Genomic DNA, 23641 nt, shown 5'->3' with positions numbered 1-23641 from the left:
AGATCTCTGTGGCCATCAGCAGGGAGCACAGTACTTTGCAAGTAGAAGGAGGTTTTGCCTCTCCTCCCTGCACGGCACCCCCATCTGCTGCTCCAGCCATAGGAGCTGGTAAATGGAGTTGAGGGGGACATCCAAATTGCTTGCAGATGTAGCTTATTACCTGGAATAGGATATGGCCCCGTGTCTTTTAAGCTACAAAACAAAGCAGAAATAATAACCCTTTGAATTGTCCTGCAGTAAAAACTTATCTCAAGCTTTTTTTTGGCTGTTTAAGTGCTTCCGAAAACAGGACTGTATTCCACCCAGTGAGTTGAAAAGCTCTTTTGCATAGATAACTAGAATTTTTTAACTCTTCCTGTACTGGAAAACAATATGAGACTCTTTTCTTTGCTACTTGTGTTCTATTTCTTAGCTGTACTACACATATAATTCATGATAGCATAAGTTTATTTTCGCTTCAGGTTTGCTTTAAGAAGGCAAACTTCTATTTTGCATAGCATTTTAGTAAGGAGCAGGGCAGTTTCTAGGATAAATTGCACCCAGGTGGTGAGGGTGTAAAAATGGCACCCCCACCCTCGTGGACTTACAAACCCTTATTCTTTAGGGACAGTCACACAGCCACCGGGCACAAGTAGATCTGCCTACTTACTAGTGACCAGCAGGTCATCCAGGAAGAAGCAGGGACCAGGAAAACACACAGGCGAAGAGAGCTCGGAAAGCCGACTCCTCCATGAGCGCCGCGCACTGACAGCCTGCAGTACCGCTACAGGACATCAGGTGTCATTGCACGGTGGTGACGTGATGATAACGTTATGTCTGACGCAGGCAACCTAGGAGGAGTCAAGGAAGGTGATCGTGCTGGTAATCTTCTTTCTTCTTCCATTTGGCTGCACGGTGCGTCACCAGCTCCCTAGCGGTTATGTCCTTCTGCCTGTGCCCCCCTTCTTCTACTTGCCAGTCTGCGCCGAGGGCGGTCTTCCTGCCCGCACTGCCCAGAAACGGCCATGGTAAGGAGGCTTTGTGGTCTGCCCCTTATATACTCCTAGGAGTTCAGGGATGGTCGTAGTCAGTCAACTATGCTAGAACTACGCGTAGTTTTACGCAATTACGCTTCGCCAAACTATGGTTTCGAAATCAAATATTCGCTTCGTATGCATTTCATAGACTATACGTTAAAATACAGAATTACGCACAGTGGGAAGCGTAGTGTATGCGGATGCTTATGCCCGCATGCAGAAATTTTTACGCGTTAATTCCTCTTTAAAAGCTTATACCGGGAACTCTTCTATGCGTACCTTCCCCTTTCCAACGTGTAAATTTGTGAGCATACAATCACACGCGGTAAATTAGACGCGAGTAACGCATATACATGCAATACACATGTTAACTACGCATAGTGGGCGTAAGCTACGCGTAGCGGTACTTTGCTAGGCGTAAATTCGTAAGCGTAGTTTTGAAACTCCACCTACGAACCACGATGTGTAGATGCGAACTATGATGCGTAAATTCGCACTGGCGTAGTTTCTGCTCATCAGCGCTGCGTAATATGTTGGCGCTTTATAAATTCAATAAATAATAATAATAATCCCTGTAGGAGTTGTGGTTCACCATGAGCTTGCTGAGCATTCTGTAAATCTAGGCAAACAATAACTGTGCTGATAAAGAAAGTTCAGTCAGGCCTGGAACCCACTAGGAGTGTTTTTCTGAGCACTTTGTGATTTAAAAAGCTCTTGCTAATGTAGTAATGCTATGGGTGTGATCCCACTTGAGAGATGTGATTTTATAAAAATCCCCCATAGCATTGCATTAGCAAGAATTTTTTTCAAATCACTGGCGCTTAGAAAAGCCTTCTAGTGGGTTTGAGCCCTAATACAGATCAGGAATCTTTTATGTGACTAATCAGTGCTTATTTTACCATGTGTTGGAAGGTGAAATGTGTACTTTAAATGGAAAAAAAAGATCTTGGCACTATTTCTCCCATTTAATCCTTGACTCATTGTTATGTTGTTTCCAATAACACATTATTATCCATGTGTGTAATGATTCCTGTAAGAACAAAACCATTCAATACCTTCAGAAATCATAAAATCCTTTGTAACACGCTTTGCAAATGGTGAAGTTACATACAGTAAATTCCACTGAACCATCAATTTAGCTCAGTGAGATGACATAGTTTGTATTTAAGTAGTCAGGCTTGACCATGCATTTTTCTTTCTTATGATGATTCCTACAACCTGCAAGCGTTTAAATGGTCTTTGTGGCGGAAGATGAAAATGCCATGTGTAGAAAGTAGAGGTTACTTGTAATTCAGGAGCATAGGGGTTGAATTCGTGGCTATAGACCGGAGGTGGGGGCCTGCGACACCCCAGTGGCCAGGCATTTCTTTGATCGTGGCCATGGGGTGTCGCAGCTCCGCTGGCTGGTGCTTGACCACATTCCACCACTGCAGGGAGGAGGTGATAGAGAAAAAATGTTATTACAGAAGGAAGCAAGGTGGATGCGGGGATTGGATACCATTGCCCCAAGAGGGATGAATGAAATGTTTAGCCTGAAATGCTTTCTGTAATATTGTGCTTGCAAATTTATGCAATTGTTTTTGTCCCCCTCTCTCCTCAGATGATGATGGGCATTCGGTCCATTTACGTCTCTGGGAATATCGATTGGAAGGTGGTAAGATTAGACCAATCGGTCAATATATTGTTGCATAGCGGTTGCATTGTAAAATTGTGGGCGATCGCCCTTGAGTTTAGAATGATTGATATGTACATCAGGTTCAATGGGTAGACTGGTATGTAGTGCCCTGTGTACTTTCTTTTTCTTTTGCAGGTTTTGGTACTTTTTTTTCCATATATATGGATTATGGACTTTTTTTCTATGGGACAACAATGGGTTAACCCTCATAGGAATGTGATGTCATGGGTCAGCTGACCAAAGAGGGGGGTGTCCTTGATGGGTGTGGTGCACTTGGTCCATTTATTTAAACACTGTGTTTTTGGGGGAGCATGTACACCTGATGAAGGGGGTTACCCCAAAACATGTTGTGTATTTGCTAAAGTTTAGATAAACGCAAGTTGAAAAGTCTGTGTGCCTTCTCCCTTGTTTACTGGATTACTTGTATAGCGGCAACTAATGGATCAGATGAAATTCCCAGCCTGTTACTGCTGGAATAGAAACATAAGTGGAGTTGAAACATAAGTCTATACAGGTTCAAGCTGTTGTCCAGTAGGGATTCATAGCTAATTGTAATGGCATCTGAATGTGTGTGTGAAGCAAGAACTAGAACCTCATGTCCATTTCTGCATATATTTAATATTGGTGCATTCGGCATATTTGAATTTGGACCCTCGTTCCAAATTTTGTGTTTCTGAACCTGAATCTTCATGCATGCGCACCGCGACAGGGGTGTTACCTCACCCTTGTCCCCACCTTTGTGTGCAGCCGTCCATGTCACATTCCAGTTCTCAAATACTTCCTCGTGAAGGTATCGGAGAGATGGAAAGCGACGTGGAGAGCAACGCACGGAGGAGCCAACAAGGCGGAGTTGCAATGCACATACACCAGTGATTCAGCATCAGATCTGAAAAACTTGCACACAGAGGCGACGACAGAGGTAAGTTAACACCCCCCTGCCGCGGTGCGCATGCACAAAGATTCAGGATCAAATCTGCAGAATTCAGAACAATTCAAATATGCCAAGTGAACCAACACTACTTATATTTTATCTTAAGTAATTAAAGCTTAATTCGAGGCTGTAATGTTTTCCCATTCTGGTTCAGGAACTTAATTGCAAACTTGATTTTATCAGGTCCGGAGGCTATATCTATATATTGCTGTATATATTTAGCCCCGCCCTACCACAGATGCGTAGCCTAGGCTGTTTATATATTTTGAATTCTTCTATCCCACCCCGAGCATTCTGGGACATCGGGTAACATTTACGCTGGCTTTGGAACTCTCAGTAAACGAAACTCCACAGAGATCACATGACAAGACTAAAGATGTCGCCACCTGTGGTAAATTTAAGAAAGTAAATCAGGGTAAGGAACAATTTTTCAATGGGCAAACACTAATTTATAAATGAATATTGTAAAAAAAATGCAATTTTATAATATTACATTATTTTCACTTTAGTCCCTCTTTAACTCATTTGCAGCTTAAATAAAGTTATCTTGTTTGAGATGTCCATTGCTTTTGACCTCAGTCGGCAGAACTCGTTGTGCTGTAAATTCTTAGAATACTTTGATGTCTCTCGGCTAGCAGAAAATATAGAATCTGAAAGCAGAAGTCCTCTGTTGTCTCACACTGCCCCCTAGTAACAAGTGGCCGTAGATACACATTACAGCGGTAATCATTAGAAACAAGGAAATGTAACAAATAAGAAATAAAAAAATGTGTACTAAAATAAATTGGCCTGGAGCACTTGCAAGCCTCTAAATAAATTGGCTGCTAAAGGGTTAATGTAATGAATAAGGTAAAATCTGAGTGATCTGTTCTTCAGAGACTGATAGATTACTGTGCAAATTCCCCTAGGCAGGTCTGGAAAAGTTTTCATTCCTACCAGGCGCTGAGATCAAAAGCCAGAGTGACATCTGTAGAGAATTATATCAGTCCCCTGCCATCCTGCACAGGCCAGAATACACTGAGCTATGTGCTCCTCCCTCTCAGCTCCCAGCTTGATACCCAGATACTGAGCATTCAACCATTTACACATTCCACTTTGGGATGCTGGCATTTCTTACAAAATTAATGTTCTTCTGACTCTTCCAATAAACTCCCTTGCCATGCCTTGTCATACTGGGCTGGATTCAGAATATTAAAATTCCTTGGAAAAGCTTTGGCAGGAATGACGCGCTCACAACAGCGCAGCAAACTAGACCTAAAATAGCCTTTTTACAGTCTTATGTGTTAAGAATGTTTAGGTCTTGGCCCGAGGATCTGTAAGGACTACTTTATATGCTATGACACACACTGTTTGTCTAGAACACTTTCCTTAGTGATACTGTCAGAGCCCATTTGAAGGCACAAACAGACCGACTCGGAGGGAGAAATTCATTTAATTTGCTAACAGTGACATAAATATCTCAGATTCCACCAATTCCTTTTGAATGTATTGACTGGGCAATCATTCTGCTTAACCACTTTATCCACCCAGGCCCGGCCCTAGACTTTTTGCCGCCTGAAACAATCTTTAAAGAAATCGCCGCCCCCCCAAGCCGTGGGTGTGGGGGGCCGCCCGAGCTGGTGGGGATAGCGGGCAGGAAGGGGGTATTGGGCCTAGTGGCGGGGAGGGGGGTCGGACCCACCACCCCTCCCTCACCTGGGTCCCCCATCCTCCGCTCCCCTCCAGCTTTAAAAAGTTACGTTGCTGCAGCTATTGTAAGAGGCAACAGGCAGGGATCACTCACCTCTTCCTGACTGACGTCACTTCCTGCTACGCCGCCCACTCACAATACTGGAACGAGGAAGAGGTGAGTGATCCCCGCCCGTTGCCTCTTACAATAGCTGCAGCAACGTAACTTTTTAAAGCTGGAGGGGAGTGGAGGACGGGGGACCCAGGCGAGGAAGGTCCGACCCCCCCCCTCCTCGCCGCTAGGCCCAATACCCCCTTCCTGCTCGCTATCACCTCCAGCTCGGGCGGCCCCCCACACCCACGGACGGGTGGGTGCCGCCCCCCAGAAGTGCCGCCTGAGGCAAAAGTTTCACCCCGCCTTATGGGCAGGCCGGCCCTGTATCCACCACTACAGTATATCTACGTCCTGTGTGACTTCATGTAAACCACAAGGGTGTAGATATACATATTGTAGCTGAGGCACAGCTTCAGCTTTGCTCCTGTGCAAACCGCCAGCACTAATTGGTGAAAGGGAATATATGTTCCCTGAGCCAATAAGATTGATTTTTTGCCATTAAAATGCTTTTATTTTCTCAGTTCATAGTGAAAAATATACACTGTAGCATTATTTCAGAATCAAATATCCTCACCATAAATTGTGACAGTAACATAAGCTAAGTTTTTGTGATAAACGGTATAAATAGCCAAACAAAATTTGTGTTTTTTATCTAAAGTAGCGCTTTTTATTTTTAAACTGGAATTGGTAAAACTGAGAAAAAATGTGTGTTTTTTTCTATTTCCCCCTCCCCCCCCCCCCCTTTATTTCACCACGAAAATGCATAGAAAATAAAACTGTTTTAGGGAAAAAATGCCATACAATGAACACCTAGTTTGTTGTGAAAAAACATTTGAATATATATTTCATTTAGGTGTCATAAGTAGGGATAAAGTTATTGCTGATTAAATAGGGACATAGCTGAAATGCCAAAACTGTTCTGTGCCATAATGGGGAAACAACGTCTGGATGCAAAGTGGTTAAAGAGAACCCAAGGTGGGCAGATGGGACACAGAGGCATGTTCTCTGCCTCATAACAAGCCTCTGTGTCCTCCTCCGCCGCGCTATAGCCCCCCAAGATTGGCAACATTATTTGTCGCCATCTCGGAGGTAAACACAAGGAGAGGGATTCCCTGTTCAAAATGCCACCAGAGGCGTTCTTACAGGATTTCCAGAGCTGCCATTGGGCAGCTCTCTCTCCCTGGCCGTGCCGCCTGCTGCTCTCCCGCCTCCCTGCACGCTGGATGAGAGAATCAATCTCTCATCCCAGCGTCGTGACCTATAGGTCACAAAAGTGAAAGTGGGCCAGTGCGACCCACAGGAGCAGCGTGGAGCGGTGGTTTTTGCTGCTACCTGATCCGCTCTGCCCCACAGATTAGCCAGCCTACTCTTTTTTTAATTTTTTGAGCCCACCTCAGACTCTCTTTAAGCATCCATGGATAGCTTTATTGTATAGGTCAGTGGCGTAGCAATAGGGGTTGCAGAGGTTGCAACCGCATCGGGGCCTTTGGGCCAGAGGGGCCCCGTAGGGCCCTCTCTGAATCACAATATTAGCTCCGTATTGGTCCTGTGCTTGTAATAATCATTTGTATAGAAGATTTGAATAGTAGTAATCATTAACAAACTGTTCCCCATCCCCTGCTTGCACCTCTGACACTGTAGTTGCCATTGGCAGGTTTTGGCGCACCATATCATTTGTTACGCAAAAGATGGATCAGCGCAACACCAGGCCGCCTCCGAATGGCCTCCAATCAGAGATGCGCTGAGTCCCCCCAGGAACTACAAACGCACCTTGAACCCAAACAGAAGCTCCGCATATACACCAAAAGCATGGCTGTTAAGTGGGAGCAGCTGACCTAAAACGAATTAAATTAGTACATAGCAAGGAAATGAGCAGCGCTACTTAAAAACAGACTAGTGCCTACCTGCAAAAGAGTGCAAGCCCCACTTGTGGGGTCGAATACACACCGAGCATACACATGACCTGTCTACCACTGGAGGATGTTGGTTTCCTGTAACAGCTTGCATGCAACCTATTGAGTATTTGTCCCTCCCACTGCAAAGAAGTCAATCCTCCATGGGAGGGGCCTAACACTAACTAAATCCTAACCTATGTATATGCATAGCCTGGGTGCGCTACCAAGTAAAATTGAAAAATCGAAAATTGCGCAAAAGGTGGATCAGCGCAACACCAGGCCGCCTCCGAATGGCCTCCAATCAGAGATGCGCTGAGCCCCCCCAGGAACTACAAACGCACCTTGAACCCAAACAGAAGCATGGCTGTTAAGTGGTAGCAGCTGACCTAAAACAAATTACATTAGTACATAGCAAGGAAATGAGCAGCGCTACAAAAAAACATTTTTTGCGCAATTTTCGATTTTTCAATTTTACTTGGTAGCGCACCCAGGCTATGCATATACATAGGTTAGGATTTAGTTAGTGTTAGGCCCCTCCCATGGAGGATTGACTTCTTTGCAGTGGGGGGGACAAGTACTTAATAGGTTGCATGCAAGCTGTTACAGGAAACCAACATCCTCCAGTGGTAGACAGGTTATGTGTATGCTCGGTGTGTATTCGACCCCACAAGTGGGGCTTGCACTCTTTTTCAGGTAGGCACTAGTCTGCTCATTTCCTTGCCATATCATTTGTTACGTATAGAGTGCTTGGGAGGCCCAATGTGAAACTCGCACCGGGGCCCATAGCTCCTTAGTTACACCTCTGGTATAGGTTATATACGTACATGCTTGCAAATGGGCTCTAAACTAACAATTGTGTTGCCTCTGCAGCAGGTGGGTACCCAGAAGTCTCAGAGAAGAGCAGATGCAACAAGTTAAAGTGTGCAAAAACACTGTTCAAGGTCAGTGAGGACTCTTGACTTCTTAAACTCTATTGTAAGGTGACAAATTGTGGACTTGTCCTTATAACCAGGAGTCAAAACAGCTGAGTGGACAGAATAGTATAGAGCTATATAAAGAATAAGGATGAATATTTTATGTTTTGCCAGCCATTGTGGTCGGGCTGCATGCTGTAGCTCTCTTGCCCCTATACCAGCACAGCCCATTTATTTAATGGTGTGTGTGTGGTACAGTTTGTCAATCCCTGGAGTAAAATACTGATTTATGTGCATCTATGTGTTTCCTTTATTTAAAGAAGAACTTTACCAAAAGATAGGGTAAAAAAAAAATTAGATCAATACTCTGAGTGAGAAGTTAAAAAATGGAAGATCAAGAAATGATTGATACTCGCCGTGTAATTTGTTCATGTAGTTTGATCCTCCGTGATCCTACGGGTCAGCATCTGTACTGCTGGCAGGCATGAAAAAAAAATGGTCAGCAGGGGACAGCACCAAGTGCATAGACTGCTCTGTGCAGTGGCATAGCAATGGGGGATGCAGAGGTTGTGACAGCACTATGGCCAGTAGGCCTCAAGGGTTCCTCTCATCTGCAGTATTCGCTCTTTATTGGTCCTGTGCTGGTTAGGGATGAGCACGAATTTCTCATGATCGTAATTTTCACAGTGTAAATCACATTGTAATTTTGCATTGTGATTTGGGGAAAATTGTAATTAATTTCATATGTAAACTTAATCAGGAACCGTCATTTCACAATTTGCGTAATTTTGCATAATTTCCTGCCAACCTTAGTGGTTAATAGCAAACCCCACATACTTGCTATCGCCACCAAAATTGCTAGATACGTTAAGGTGGGTAATATTAATTTTTTAAAGAGTTTTTGAGATAATCAGTTTTGAAAATGCAAAGGAAAAATGTTATAAACTGTCATTTTAAAACACATTTACATTTTTTGTATTATTATTATTTGTTCCCACTATACAATATACATGGGTGGGGACTTTTCTATTAGGAAGACAGACACTCTATCTGCAAGCTGCATCTTAGAGGAATATGGCCTGATCCAAGAAAAGTTTGTCCACTCCTGGGCTACACTTTACTGAGGTAAGTATCTAACTTTACTTTTATTCCTCTCATAGGTTTGCTTTAAATGACACCCGAGGCGTCTAATGAACTAATGAAATAAAAAATTGTAACAATCTTCCTTCTCCCCAAAAAATGACTTTTTAGGATATTGCACAGTTTTATTGTTTTTGCTCTATGACACGTTCGTTGAAGTATGCCAGAGCTAAAATCTATAAACTATTGACCTTTTCATCTATTTCCTGCTCTCAGAAGTCCTTTTCTACTAGGAAAGTTTTTTTTTTAGTTGGAATTTCTTATAAGTGAGGGTCACGCTGTAGTCACTTCCTGTCTGAGTCAGGACTGAGTCAGCCACTCATACCTGATATTTAACTCTTTCAGGCAGAGAAAGAAAAAAAGGAACACAGCATAGTTATAGTTGTGTTCAAAATTATTCAACCACCACTAAAATTGAGTGTTTTGGCCAGTTTGACATTGATTTAGATCATTTCAGTCATCTTGTTTACAATTAAATCAAAGAGGTACTTTTAAGTCAGACAAATATAACATAACATTTATAATGAAATAACCATAAATGTCTTTTCTGTGCTCACATCCATTATCAGTTTATTCAAAGCCCAAGTGACATTCATTCTTAGTACTTAGTACAGCATACTTTTCCAGTTAAGTCAAGTTAACAGCTTTTAAACATGAAGCATAGCTTGACACAAGGGTCTTGCAGAACACTACCACAAACGTTTTGGGATAGTGTTCTGTGGACTGATGAAAAAAAATTGGAACTGTTTGAGCCCATGGATCAACGCTATGTTTCGAGGAGGAAGAACAAGGCCTATGAATAAAAGAACACCTTGCCTACTGTGAAGCATGGCGGGGGGTCAATCATACTTTGGACTGTTGTGCTTCTGCAGGTACAGGGAAGCTTCAGCGTGTGCAAGGTGCCATGAATTCTCTTCAGTACCAGGAGATATTGGATGAAAATGTGATGCAGTCCGTCACAAACCTAAAGGCTTGGGAGACGTTGGGCCTTTCAACAGGACAATGATCCCAAGCATACCTCCAAGTCCACTAGAGCATGGTTGCAGAATAAAGGCTGGAACATTTTGGAGTGGCCATCGCAGTCACCAGACTTAAATCCAATTGAGAACCTCTGGTGGGACTTAAAGAAAGCAGTTGCAGCGCGCAAGCCTAAGAATGTGACTGAACTGGAGGCTTTTGCCCATGAAGAATGGGCTAAGATACCCGTAGATCGCTGCAAGACACTTGTGTCAAGCTATGCTTCACGTTTAAAAGCTGTTATAACTGGAAAAGGATGTTGTACTAAATACTAAGAATGAATGTCACTTGGGGGTTGAATAAAACTGATAATGATGTGAGCACAGAAAAGACATTTGTGGTTATTTCATTATACATGTTATGTTATATTTGTCTGACTTACAAGTGCCTCTTTGATTTAATTGTAAACAAGATGACTGAAACTAACTGGTAAAACCATTTCAGTGGGGGTTGAATCATTTTGAACACAACTGTATTTGTGTGCTAGGCACTGTACATACCCATGTCTATTTCATCATGTCACATGTCACCTCGGTTATCCTTTAATAGTTTCTGTGGGAGTAAAATAAATGTGTTTTGTTTTAAATACTACACTTTGTGGCTTTAAAGTGTACCCAAGGCAATATGTGACATGAGATAACACGTGCATGCACAGTGCAGAACATAACTACTTTTTACTTGTTTTATTTTAATGCCTGAAAGAGTTAATTTTCAGTGACAGCTTGTGTCTTGTCTGTACCTTGTTGGGAATACAGTAAGCATCACTGATAAGCAAATTACAGCCATAAAAGTTTTCCTGGCAGAATACAACTTCTGATGGCAGGGGAGAGATAGAACAAGGTCAATAATTTATGTATTTTCATTGAGGGACACTTAATAGGCTGCCACTGAGCAGAGACAAAAAAAACATTCAATCTAGTTTGTAAATGTTTAAATATAAAATGAAGCCATGGGATATCTGAAAAAAAGGTCATTTTTAGGAGTAGGAGGATATATACATTTGTTTATCTCATCAGTTTATTTTCACCTTGGGTTCATGTTATAATTCCTTCACATGATCTACACTTATTTAGGAGTCTTGTTATTATTGCAGGCAGATCTGATGAACAATAACCGTGTCTAAAAGGATTGTCAGTCCCCCTGCTACTACCATACTCATAATCAATAAAATCCTGGCTTTTCTGATTGAGTTTTGATTGCTATTTTGATTAAAAATAACCAACTGAGGCATCCTAGTTGTTCATTTTTATCTAACATATTGCTCAACTTACAAACTCCTGCAACGTAACCTGTTTGTAAGCAATGAAAATACCCTAAATACCTGTATTTTGCTATGCCCAGTGGTGGTGCTGCTCTGTAAAGATCAGATTCCTAGCGATTGTCCCCCCATGCTGGTCTTCCCTGTAGGAGGGGAGGCATGGACAAGCAGGTGTGAGTAGCTCAAGCCAGCAAGCTGTGTACCTCTCTCCCTTGCTATCTCTGTCTTATTAGAGAACTACTATACAAAGGACATGAGCTAGGGCTAGCTCACACCACAAATTACTAAGGCCCCGTTCACACTTGTGTTTTGGCATGCAAACGGACCGGATCCGGATCGTATCAGGACCTGATCCGGATTGGAACCGTACGGTTCCGATCCGGATCCGGTCCGTTTGCATCAGGACTGCTTCAGGCTGCCATCCGGATCCGTAGGGGAAAAAAAACAAAAAACAACAAAATACCTTAAAATTTGTTGGGGTCTGCAGAAGGTGCACCTGTAGAATCAGGTCCTCCGCTGTAGGCCTCACCTCCACCTCCAACATACTGCCAAAACAGCTCCAGCACGTGTGTCACTGCTGCTCCACTCCAGATATGCTGGGCCCATGTGTCCCCATCCGAAATGGCCGCTATAAATCCTCATAGGAAGTGGGGTAGAACGTCCGGTGTTGTCTCCAATGTGTTCTGTGCTTCCGTTTCCCATTGGTTTTCTATATCCGGATGGTGCAGTCAGGCTCCGGTCCGGGTGCGTGGGCCGGATGAGCCGGACCAAAAAATAGCGCATGTTGGAAAAGTATCCGGTCCGGCTCCGTACTGTAGGGAACGGACGCGTGTGAACGTCCGCATAGCCTTTGCATTGCTATGCGGAACGTACATTCCGTTTGTACAGTATACGGTCCGGATCCGATCAGGCGGATCCGGACAGGGAACGCTAATGTGAACCAGGCCAGCATAATCGCAAATGCTTAGCAATTTTGTAGTGATTTGCAGTAGCGATTCCCGGAATGTGCCTAGCGATTTTCTATTCATGCCTAATGATTTTAGATTTTGGAGTGTTTGCATTTAGGGATTTTTCAGTTCTTGTGGCAAAACAGGAAGTACAATTTCCCCTGGAAGTTAACAACTTTTGGCAATAAATGCTTTGAAAATCACTCTGTTCAGCAATTTTTAAAGTGATTTTACAGTTTTCTTATACTTTGCATTGAGGTGTAATAACCTCTAAAATGCTGCAGGACTTGCGTTTGTGTTTGGGAAAAAAATCTCATTGCTCTGGTGTGAACTAGACCATAGAAAGACATTATCCAAGCACTCTGTAAAATGCTAGCGCTTTGAAAAGCACTCAGGCGCTGTTGTTGTGAACCAGCCCTGAGTGATCTTTTTCTCTCTCTAGTATGAATTCGCCTTAGTTCTTCAGAAATGCGATTTTTTAATGGAGATCGTGCTGCACATGCCGCGTACCTCACCCCCTTTTTTGACACCCCCCCCCCCCCCCCAAAAAAAAATTTTCTTCAAACGCCCATGATTGTCAAATGTGCACCAGGATCATTTCTAGACCTTTAGCTGCCTGAGGTAAACTTGTGAGGATGCCGCCCACTCTCCAAAAGGTGGTATCATTTCTCCCAGTATAGGTAACCCGGAGGGGCTGGCATCCAGGAAAGGGGACGGCGGTGGGGAGGAGGGTTGGACCCACCCTCACCTGGGTCCTGCCGTCTGTGCTCCCCTTCCAGCTATTAGCACAGTGTCCTTACGTTCCAGCGCTGCGTTTCACCGCTCGTCACTTCCTGCAATGCCTCCCACTAGTACAGAAAGTGACAAGTGGTGGAACGCAGAGCTGGAACGCGGAAGGAGGTGAGTCATTGCTTCCCCCCTCCCCCCCAATGCCTGATGCTAATAGCTGGAGGGGGAGCGCAGACAGGGGGGACCTATGTAAGGGAGGTGTCCGATTTCCTCCCCCCCTCCCCACTACTGTGCCCACTGCCCTCCTTCCTGGCTGCTACCCCCTCCAGTTCGGCACCCCTCCTTTACCCATGGGCAGGCAGGCACCGCCCCCCCCCCCCCACTTCCGCCACCTGAAGAACCTGCCTCACCCTGCCTCATAGTCGGCCTGGGGCTAGGGTGCACAGTACAACACTCTACTGTTTCAAGTATGCTGGACACATGCAAAAATTTGCATAAAATTTTGCAAAATGCATGTGAAATGCAACTTCTCTGCTTTCTTACCTCATCTGTGCTGTACCTCTGGGATATTATTACTGTATTAATGTGTATTTATCTTATTTTCAGAGACAGTACAATGTTCTTGTTGTACATTACATTTTTTTTAAACCCACATATATGTGTGAAGATAGATTAGCCTGGATTTGTCAGAAACAACGTGTGTGTGTGTGTGTGTGTAGTGTGTGTAGTGTGTGTGTGTGTAGTGTGTAGGTAATGTGTGTGCGTGTCTATCTGTGTGTGCGTGTCTATCTGTGTGTGTGTGTGTCTATCTGTGTGTGTGTGTGTGTGTGTGTGTGTGTGTGTGTGTCTATCTGTGTGTGTGTGTAGTGTGTGTGTGTGTGTGTGTGTAGCGTGTGTGTGTGCGTGTACAGGGAGTGCAGAATTATTAGGCAAGTTGTATTTTTGAAGAATAATTTTATTATTGAACAACAACCATGAACCCAAAAAACTCAATATCAAAGCTGAATATTTTTGAAAGTAGTTCTTAGTTTGTTTTTAGTTTGAGCTATTTTAGGGGGATATCTGTGTGTGCAGGTGACTATTAGGCCTGGAACCCACTGAAATCAGCAAACGCAAAACGCAACCGCTAGCGTTTTGTCTGAGCGGTTTGCAAGCGGATTCATGCGCGTTTTTGGTCGTGTTTTGCAACATTGTATTTTTTTGCCCAGCGGGTGCGTAGCGTTTTGCGTTTTTATCCTGATTGGTCCTGTGAATTATTTTTCATTTTGTTACAGTGTGCTGAACCGCAAAACGCTAGCGAAACCGCTCAGTTTAGGTTTTGCTGAGCGTTTCCGCTAGCGTTTCAATACTTTACATTGAAGCGCTAACGCTCCCAAAATGCTGCACGTCCTGCGTTTGCGTTTCTGAGAAACGCAAACGCTCCTGTGGAAGTTGCCCCATCCATTAACATTAGCCCAGCGTTTTGGCAAACTGCTAGCGTGTCGCAGTGCTGCCAAAACGCTGCCAAAATGCTCCTGTGGGTTCCAGCCCTTACTGTGCATAATTATTAGGCAACTTAACAAAAAACAAATATATACCCATTTATTCCCATTTCAATTATTTATTTTTACCAGTGAAACCAATATAACATCTCAACATTCACAAATATACATTTCTGACATTCAAAAACGAAACTAAAACAAATCAGTGACCAATATAGCCTGCTTTCTTTGCAAGGACACTCAAAAGCCTGCCATCCATGGATTCTGTCAGTGTTTTGATCTGTTCACCATCAACATTGCGTGCAGCAGCAACCACAGCCTCCCAGACACTGTTCAGAGAGGTGTACTGTTTTCCCTCCTTGTAAATCTCACATTTTATGATGGACCACATGTTCTCAATGGGGTTCAGATCAGGTGAACAAGGAGGCCATGTCATTAGTTTTTCTTCTTTTATACCCTTTCTTGCCAGCCACGCTGTGGAGTACTTGGACGCGTGTGATGGAGCATTGTCCTGCATGAAAATCATGTTTTTCTTGAAGGATGCAGACTTCTTCCTGTACCACTGCTTGAAGAAGGTGTCTTCCAGAAACTGGCAGTAGGACTGGGAGTTGAGCTTGACTCCATCCACAACCCGAAAAGGCCCCACAAGCTCATCTTTGATGATACCAGCCCAAACCAGTACTCCACCTCCACCTTGCTGGCGTCTGAGTCGGACTGGAGCTCTCTGCCCTTTTCCAATCCAGCCACGGGCCCATGCATCTGGCCCATCAAGACTCACTCTCAGCGTGCAAATCGCCTAATATGCTTAATTGGTAGTAGGCTTTCGAGCCTATACAGCTTGGAGTAAGACAACATGCATAAAGAGGATGATGTGGTCAAAATACTCATTTGAAAACAGCAGCGCATCCAATCCTTTCCTTTCAACGTTGTCACCTGTTCACAAAGACCTGGATAAAGAAGAGAAATATATGCACATAGCATATGAACCTTTTAGCACAAGTACACCCTGTGTCGTCAAACACACTGTGCAAGGGATTTCAATCACCACATGCAGGTTGGGGGTCACACTCCCCCCTTCGTTTCCCTGCTCACCACAGGTAGGCTTGAAAACAGGCACATCAATAACCATCAGCGGTTTGCTCTATAAGACATAAGGACATCCGCCTCCACATAGCGTAAAAAACTTCTTTAATAAAGTTAAAATCCCACACAAATATATGCGTACCGGATAATAAAATCAATAAGGCATATCTCATAAAGCTGCATACCGCCCTCCAGGCTTCCTCGCTGTGGCGCCGGCTGCTTCCGTCTGTGTATGTTCTACCAGTGTGCGTGTTCAGAAGCTCCGCCCTACGCGTTTCGTCACTCTGTGGGCGTGACTCATCAGGAGCCCCACATTTTCAGGAACTTAACTTAGGGCTCGTTCAGACTGCAGGCGTTTTTGTTGTTTTTCACCCGCGTGCGATATTTAAAATAACACACACACACACACACACACACACAATGAATGTCTATGAGAAGGTTCATATCAGCGCGGGTCGTGCGCTGTGCAGGCAGCAAAGCAGTGCACAGGCCATTTTTAAGGCGATTCCGCCTCAATGGAAGGTATAGGAGAAACGCAAAACGCTCACGAAATCGCTTTGTGCAGCGATTGCGTTCACATTTTTTAAGAATAAATACATTGGGCTTGATTCACAAAAGAGTGCTAACTGTTAGCATGGCCGTTTTCGCGTGAATTTTCGCATCGAAATCGATATCATTTTCGCCCAAAAATGTGCGTTTGCGCGCAAAAACGTTATCGTTTCGGGTGAAAATTCACGATCGTGCGCAATGCGAAAGTTCACGCGAAAACGGCCGTGCTAACAGTTAGCACTCTTTTGTGAATCAAGCCCATTGTATTTTATTATTTTCCATGTCAAAGAGTTCACTTCCTGACTTGCATCAGAGAGTAAATTACAAAACCGCTCGGAAAAAAACGCTTAGAATCGCCCACCCAAGCGCCGGGAATCGGAAAAAAAAAGACAAAACCGCCCAATGCTAACGGCCTTGTGAACGGAATGCAATGTGAACAAGGCCTTACTCATTTAAACCAATATAAAGGTGGAAATACATGGTACAAGTTTTTCATACAATCTTACCATTTCTATGTAGTATAATGGTAAATTAAGTGAATATACTGAAAGGATAATTTAGGCAGTTCCCTTCTATTACATAGAAATGGTAAGATCGTATGAAAAAATTGTACCATGTATGGCCACCATAAGACTATTGCTGGATTTACACCATATAATTTTTTGGCAGATTTACCTGCCAGATCAATTATATCCAGAATGTCTAATCTGAGGATTGATCGAATGTTTTTTTTAAGCGATTTTTCTGATTGATTTCCATAGAAACTAACGGAAATTGGTCAGAAAATCGCTCAAAACAATCGATCGATATTGATCGATCCTCAGATCATAGATGTGGTAAATAAACGATCTGGCAGGTAAATCTGCCAAAAAATTGTATTGTGTGGATCCAGCATAAGAGATTTCAGGAACAAGATATAATTGTTTATCTCATCATTTTATTTTGATTCCTAAAACTTAAAAGCAAATTGTTATATTATCGTCTACACATGCTTTAAAAAGTTAACCAATTTCACAGCCAACTTTTGTATACCTTTTAGTTGCTACAATGTTATTTTCTGTCTCAAGAGGAATTTGAAACTTTGAAAGCCAGACCAGGTTCTGCAAGTTTGGTATGTGTCTGGAGGAGCAAACGTGTGAACAAAAATGTTAAAAATTCTACTTTGAGCTTTTTCTGTTGTGTAGCATTTGTTTACACCAGTACTATTGAAAACATTAAGGGCTCATTCACACTAGGGGCGGTTTCTGCCTTTTTTCCAGCGTATGCGTTTTTTCAAAATCGCCCACAAAGCACTTGTGTAATGAACCTCCATTTGAAGGTGCCTGTACCATTTTTGGGGCGATTTTGTTATAATGGAAGGTATAGGAAGAGCGCTAAACACTCACAAAATCACTTTGTGCATCGACTGCGTTGGCGGTTTTAAGAATAAATACATTATATTTATTATTTTTCTGGTCAAAGAGTTCACTTCCTGGGAAAAAATCACTCTGAAAAAGCGCTTAGAAAAGCGCTTTAAAAAAACACAGCGTCCAGGCGCTAAAAAAAATCCTGGTTACTCGACTATGTGTTTTGACTCATGTCCATGATGTATAAGTTATGTATACAGAAGTTGCATTCAGTTTCCATGTCACACGCCCACTACATGTTACGGACAGAGGCCTTCATCAGGTGTGTCTACCTACACCACCACTACCAGTTTGCATTGAACGCAGTGTTATGTTAGTATACTAGCAGGGGCGTAACTAAAAATCATGGGGGGCCCCAGCAAAACTTTGATGGGTTCCCCTTAATATTCACATCCCTTTCCTTGCCTCCCCTTGGTGACCCTCACAACATGGCGGTTTATCATACAAGGGTTATAAAACAAGTGTGCCCATCAGGATCTTCACACCCATAACACGTGTAGCCACAAACACACCTGACCTGGAGTATCGGAGGAAGGGAAGGTTAGAATTGGGGCCCTTCCACACAGGGGCGTATCTGGGTGACATAGCGCCTATGGCAAACACTGAAATTGCGCCCCTCCCCCATCAGACCACCTTGTCCCATAATAACAGCTTCTTTTCTTGCAATGATACAAGTCTCCCCAGTATAGGTTGCTAGAGTTAACCTCCAATTAAAAGTAACTAGAGGTAGCACCCTAGTATAGGTAGCCAGATGTAGTTCACCCAGTATAAAGTAGACCCATGTTTACATTGCCCTCCTAGTATATGTAGTTAGAGATGTCTTCCCAGTATAAGTAGCCTTCTTTAGCATAAGTGGTAAGAGGTATCCCCCCAGTATAAGTAGTCCCTCAGTATAGGTAATGAGAGGTTCCCCTCAGTATAAGTAACCCACTCCAGTATAGATTTGGCAGGTGTCCCCCAGTATAAGTAGATACCCCCTGGTATAGGTAGTGAAAGATGTTCTCCAGTATAAGAGCAGGAACAAATGCCTGAGAGGCATCCTTAAGTATGGTGGTGAAGCATGAGGGAGGAGGAGGCAGCCATGGCGCCCATGGTGCTGTGGCGCCCATGGCACAAGCCATGCCTGCACCCCTCTAGATACGCCTCTGCTTCCACACCTCTGGGCCCCCTGCAGTCGCAGGTACTGCTCCCCCCTAGTTACACCCCTGTCTAATAATAGTACCAGGAAACTTACCTAATACCGATATTATTAATATAAGTCATGATTTCTGAACCAATAGGAGGGTATGTCTGGTTTTCATTGATTTTATGTCCATTTATGATATGTTGTTCATTTTGCTATCTTTTTGATACTGTTGGAGTAGTGCATAATATATGAGAGACCTTTCTCTTTTCCTTAACACTCTGTGCTGATCCATTCAGCAGCTGGGCCCTCCAAAAGCTGCATGCGTGGCCCTGGGCTACGTGACGCTCTTGTGCAGTCTGTTCATAAAAATTGCGACTGGCCCAGTCAGGCAGCTTTCAGAATGGCACAGCTACTGAACGGAACAGAGCGGAACGTCAGCGAGGAACCTGAAGCACTACAGGGGGAGGAAGAATCCCTACGTAAGCTAAACTGGGCAGATTTGTTTTACTTTAGGTACCCCTGAAAGGATACCAGAGACGAGTATTTGCCCCAGTTTTATACATACCTGGGGCTGCCTCCAGCCCCATGTGCACGGATCGCTCCCACACCGCCGTCCTCGGCCTTCTCCAGCTCCGGTACCGGGTCCCGTCACTTTCTCCAGTCCCGGCCAGTCTAAGCGTGCGCAGTGTGCTCTCTCCAGCAGGGTGCCTGCGCTGTACTATTCTGAGATGTCGACTGGCCGAAGTTATGGGATTCGGTACCGGAGATGGAGAAGGCTGAGGACAGCGGCGTGGGAGTGATCCATGCGGATGGGGCTGGAGGAAGCCCCAGGTGTGAATAAAACGTTAAAGGGAGAGTTCTGGCTCTAGGCCTCCCCCCCCCCCCCCTGCACACGGCCGGTGCACACGCCCGCACACACGCCCACCTGGCCCAGTCGTCCTCCTGTCTCAACGGCCACCCACGTGCCACACATGCGCAGTAGTGCAAAAGCCCGGACACAGGGACAGGAGGGGATGCAGAGACACAGGGCTTTTATAATATAGGTTAGGATGCTTGGGGAACTCGATGTAAAAGTTGTTCTGGGGCTCATAGCTGCTTAGCTACACCACAGGGTTTCTGGTATATAATAGAGCATCTCTGGGCAGGCTTAATTGTACTAAATTCCCAGTGACACTGCCTTATACTAAGCTAATACATAAAGGAATTCATCTGAGTGATGGAGGCAGCATCCCAATCCAGCCTCCTGTCTGCTCTTCTGCCACTGAATGTTTTTACAGTATGAAACCTCAGCTGCTTGGCATAGCCTCCTTGTACCAGGCACGAGGTGTTGTGTTTCTGGCCACTGTTTTTACACTTGCTTTGTAGAAGAAGGCAATAAATATCCTGGGATTTAAACAACAGCTGGAGTCTGCCCCCAAAATCCCACCTCTTTTCCACAAGGGGGACTGCCAAATAAACGCTGCAGGCAGTGAGGGTAGATCTCAGTGTCCCCAAGAGCTCTGCTGGCCAGCTGTATCTCCCCATGCATGTGCTTTGAGGAACAAGCTCTGCCTATTGCTTCCATCCACCCCTCAGACCTGCTGCTGCTGCTGCTGGGGAGATACAGGGATTCCTCCATCAGCTCTCCTGCACAGAGGGGAGAGAGGACTGTTAGAACTGGATAATATATTCCTTAGAAATGAAAATGCCTAGAAGGAAATCCTTGCTGCTAATTTTGCTGGTTCTCTTGGAGCTGGACTGGGGATGTGAAGCACAGGCAAATTATCAAGGTAACTACTAACACATTGATTTTACAGAAAATCTGCACTTATCTTCAAAGTGACACTGAAGCGGAAAAAAAACCTTATGATTTAATGAATTATATTTGTAGCACAGATAATTCATAGAACTTTAGTAGCAAAGAAAAGAGTCTCATATTTTTATAGTTTGTTTTTTTTTTTTTATAACATTGCATCATTCTCTGATATTTGCAGTTTACAAACTACACTCTGTATTTTAAACTATGAAACAGAGCAGAGCTAATGACCCTTTGAATGTTCTTGCAGAAACAGTGAGAGACTGGTTGAGGAAGGTGCTTCAGAAAACAGCACTGTAGCCCACCAAGTTTGTTTGGAGAGATGAGCGAAGCTCTTTTGCATAGATAACAACTGAAATTTCTTAACTCTTCCTGTACTGGAAACAATATGAGACTCCTATCTGTGTTACTGATGTTCTATTTCTTAGCTGTACTACACATACAAATCATTATATCATATCATAAGTTTATTTTCACTCAACTAACCAAGTACTAAACTAATAATAGCAACAAAAAAAAACCCAAAGGTGGCCACACATGATGCAATAAAATGATCCAATTTTACGGCAATTGGATAAAAAATGATCGGTAGTACAGAAAAATTGAAAGCTTTTTTTTCATTAATTCGAGAAATCTGATTGAATTTCCTGTTTTTATGCGATAAAAGTAGATCGGGAGTGGTGGATTTTTCAAATCAATTTATATGAAGATTGAATGTTATTGCAATTCTTGAATTGAAAAGATTTTAAAAAAAATTGTATGCTGAGTGGCCACCTTAAGCCTAGGTTCACACACCCGAGTTAACAATAGAGTGAAGCATACTTGTTATTGGCGGTATGCTTCACTGTATGCAACGCAACATGTGGATAACATGCAACGCCCCTTTCCTGATCCATTGGGTTGTGCTCTTTCTGTCACAGGGAATGCAACGCAACTCCCACTGTAAACGTAGCCTAATTTGCAGATGCTAGCAGTCTGCTACAGCATAGGTAACTTGGTTTCCCCCAGTCCTCTACCAGTCTAGCAAGTCACAATATAGCATTAATGAATCTAGATCCTGAGATAAGTCTTCTGCTTTGAAGAAAGTAAAGATATGTACAGGAGGGTTCACCCTAGATTGTGCAGAAAACGCAAAAAAAAAATTGTGCACACATTTTCAGACAACACATGAGCATTTCACTTGTGATTTCAGCATCTTTTTCAATCACTGGCGATCGGCAGCATTTTGAAAAGAGCTACTGCAATGTAATGTGTATGGCAGTGTTCATACTAAGTGATCACCAGCGGTTTGCGATCTGCTGAAATCACAAAAGCGCTGCTTGCAGCACTTTTTAGCAATTTTGGAGCGTTTGCGCTCCAACGTTGTAGAATCACAAAATCGCTTCCCTGTACATTGAAACAACGTTGGAAATTCGCTTTGCAAAACGCTAGTGATTTTGCTAGTTTCCCAGTGTGAAGGAGGCATAAGTGTATTCATCTGTGTGCTTTTTTTTTTTTAGGCTAAGTTCACAGTGGGACGTTAAAGTCGCGCGTTAAAACAACATTTAACACAGAATAACTCACTGCAATGAAAAATCAATGCCCTGTTCACAGTGCACACGTTGCGTTGGTGTCTAACGCTGCACGTTAAGTAAAAGTACTGCATGCAGTGCGTTATACACGTTATTAGCTGCGTTGGACTGTTTGCACATGCTCAGTAATGACTTGGAAGCATACTTTTCATTGCCTGTATTTTTTACTGTATCTGCTGTATGTGACGGTAACGCTGCGTTGCCACTTTTTGGGCGCGTTGCGTTGTAAGCATGCGGTGCGACTTTAACGTGGCATCAAAACGCAACATCCCACTATGAATCTAGCCTTACACTAACTAACTGTCATTGAGAAAACGCACACTGTGTGCAACATTATACTGTAGTGGGAACCAGCTCAGTGATTAACATGGGTTCTCAGTATAAGGGTTCCTTCACACTTATCCCTGCGATCTCTGGCTGCGATTTTACATTCGTTTTGTACTTCCAAACTCCTTGTTTTGTACTTCCAATTAAGCATTTTGCAAATGTTTGCATTCTGATGTCTCCATGCATACCAACGAAGTTTATTTACATAAAATTTTAAGTTTTCAACTGCACATTTGTATTCAATTTTTCTCATTTCCATTGACTTGCATTCGAAAATCCATTTGCTGTAGGCTGTTTTTCCTTTTTCTGAAAAAAATTCAGATGCACAACAACGCACGTCAAATGCAATTCCATTGACTTGCATTAGATGTGTAGCGAATGCAAATTTGAAAAAACTCTTACACAAACTCTATGGGCCTGATTCACAAAGCGGTGCAAACTGTTAGCACGCCAGTGAAAAGCCCTTTATCACGCCTAAACTCAGTTTAGGCATGATAAGAAGAAACTCGTGCGAAATTCCCGCGTTCAAAGTTTTGCGTGCGCAGCGCACAGTGCTATGCGCGCGGTGCGCCCATTAAACCCTATGGGCGCTGTGCGCGGAATTGCGCGATTGCACGTGGGACTTTGCGCGCGATCACCAGCACAAAGCGGTGCTAACTCAGCGGTGCAAAGGTTATCACGCCTAAAGTCTTTTAGGCGTGATAACTCTGTTATCACCGCTTTGTGAATCAGGCCCTATGTGTTAAGGGTGCTTTCCAGTGCTGAAATTGTACACATGAACCCTGCCTACGTGTATGGGAAGCTATGTGCATGCAGAATGTAGAGAGGGATACATGTATGGGAAGCTGTGTGCATGCAGAATGTAGAGGTGTGTACATGTATGGGAAGCTGTGTGCATGCAGAATGTAGAGAGGTGTACATGTATGGGAAGCTGTGTGCAAGCAGAATGTAGAGAGGTGTACATGTATAGGAAGCTGTGTGCATGCAGAATGTAGAGA

At 43.6% G+C, this 23641-nt stretch overlaps 1 protein-coding gene across 3 annotated transcripts in view; it reads left to right on the top strand.

The window, feature by feature from the left end:
* The first annotated feature begins 2616 nt into the window (after positions 1–2616).
* The window catches only part of THBS4 (thrombospondin 4), a 128408-nt gene continuing 107383 nt past the window's right edge, over positions 2617–23641 (top strand). Inside the window, exons 1-2 of one of the 3 annotated variants that reach the window (XM_068250110.1) lie at positions 2617–2670; positions 8171–8241. In XM_068250110.1, the coding sequence (XP_068106211.1) occupies positions 8205–8241 (37 nt within the window). In that variant the 5' untranslated portion in view covers positions 2617–2670; positions 8171–8204. Of the gene's footprint in view, positions 2671–8170; positions 8242–9233; positions 9340–20382; positions 20720–23641 lie in introns of those variants that run through there. The other 2 variants (XM_068250121.1, XM_068250100.1) reach the window with 2 other exon arrangements.

This window comes from Hyperolius riggenbachi, chromosome 1 (assembly GCF_040937935.1).
Source record: "Hyperolius riggenbachi isolate aHypRig1 chromosome 1, aHypRig1.pri, whole genome shotgun sequence".
NCBI classification, from domain to species: domain Eukaryota; kingdom Metazoa; phylum Chordata; class Amphibia; order Anura; family Hyperoliidae; genus Hyperolius; species Hyperolius riggenbachi.
The sequence above is the reverse complement of the archived record's forward strand: the minus strand, read 5'-3'. Positions and strand labels throughout refer to the sequence as shown.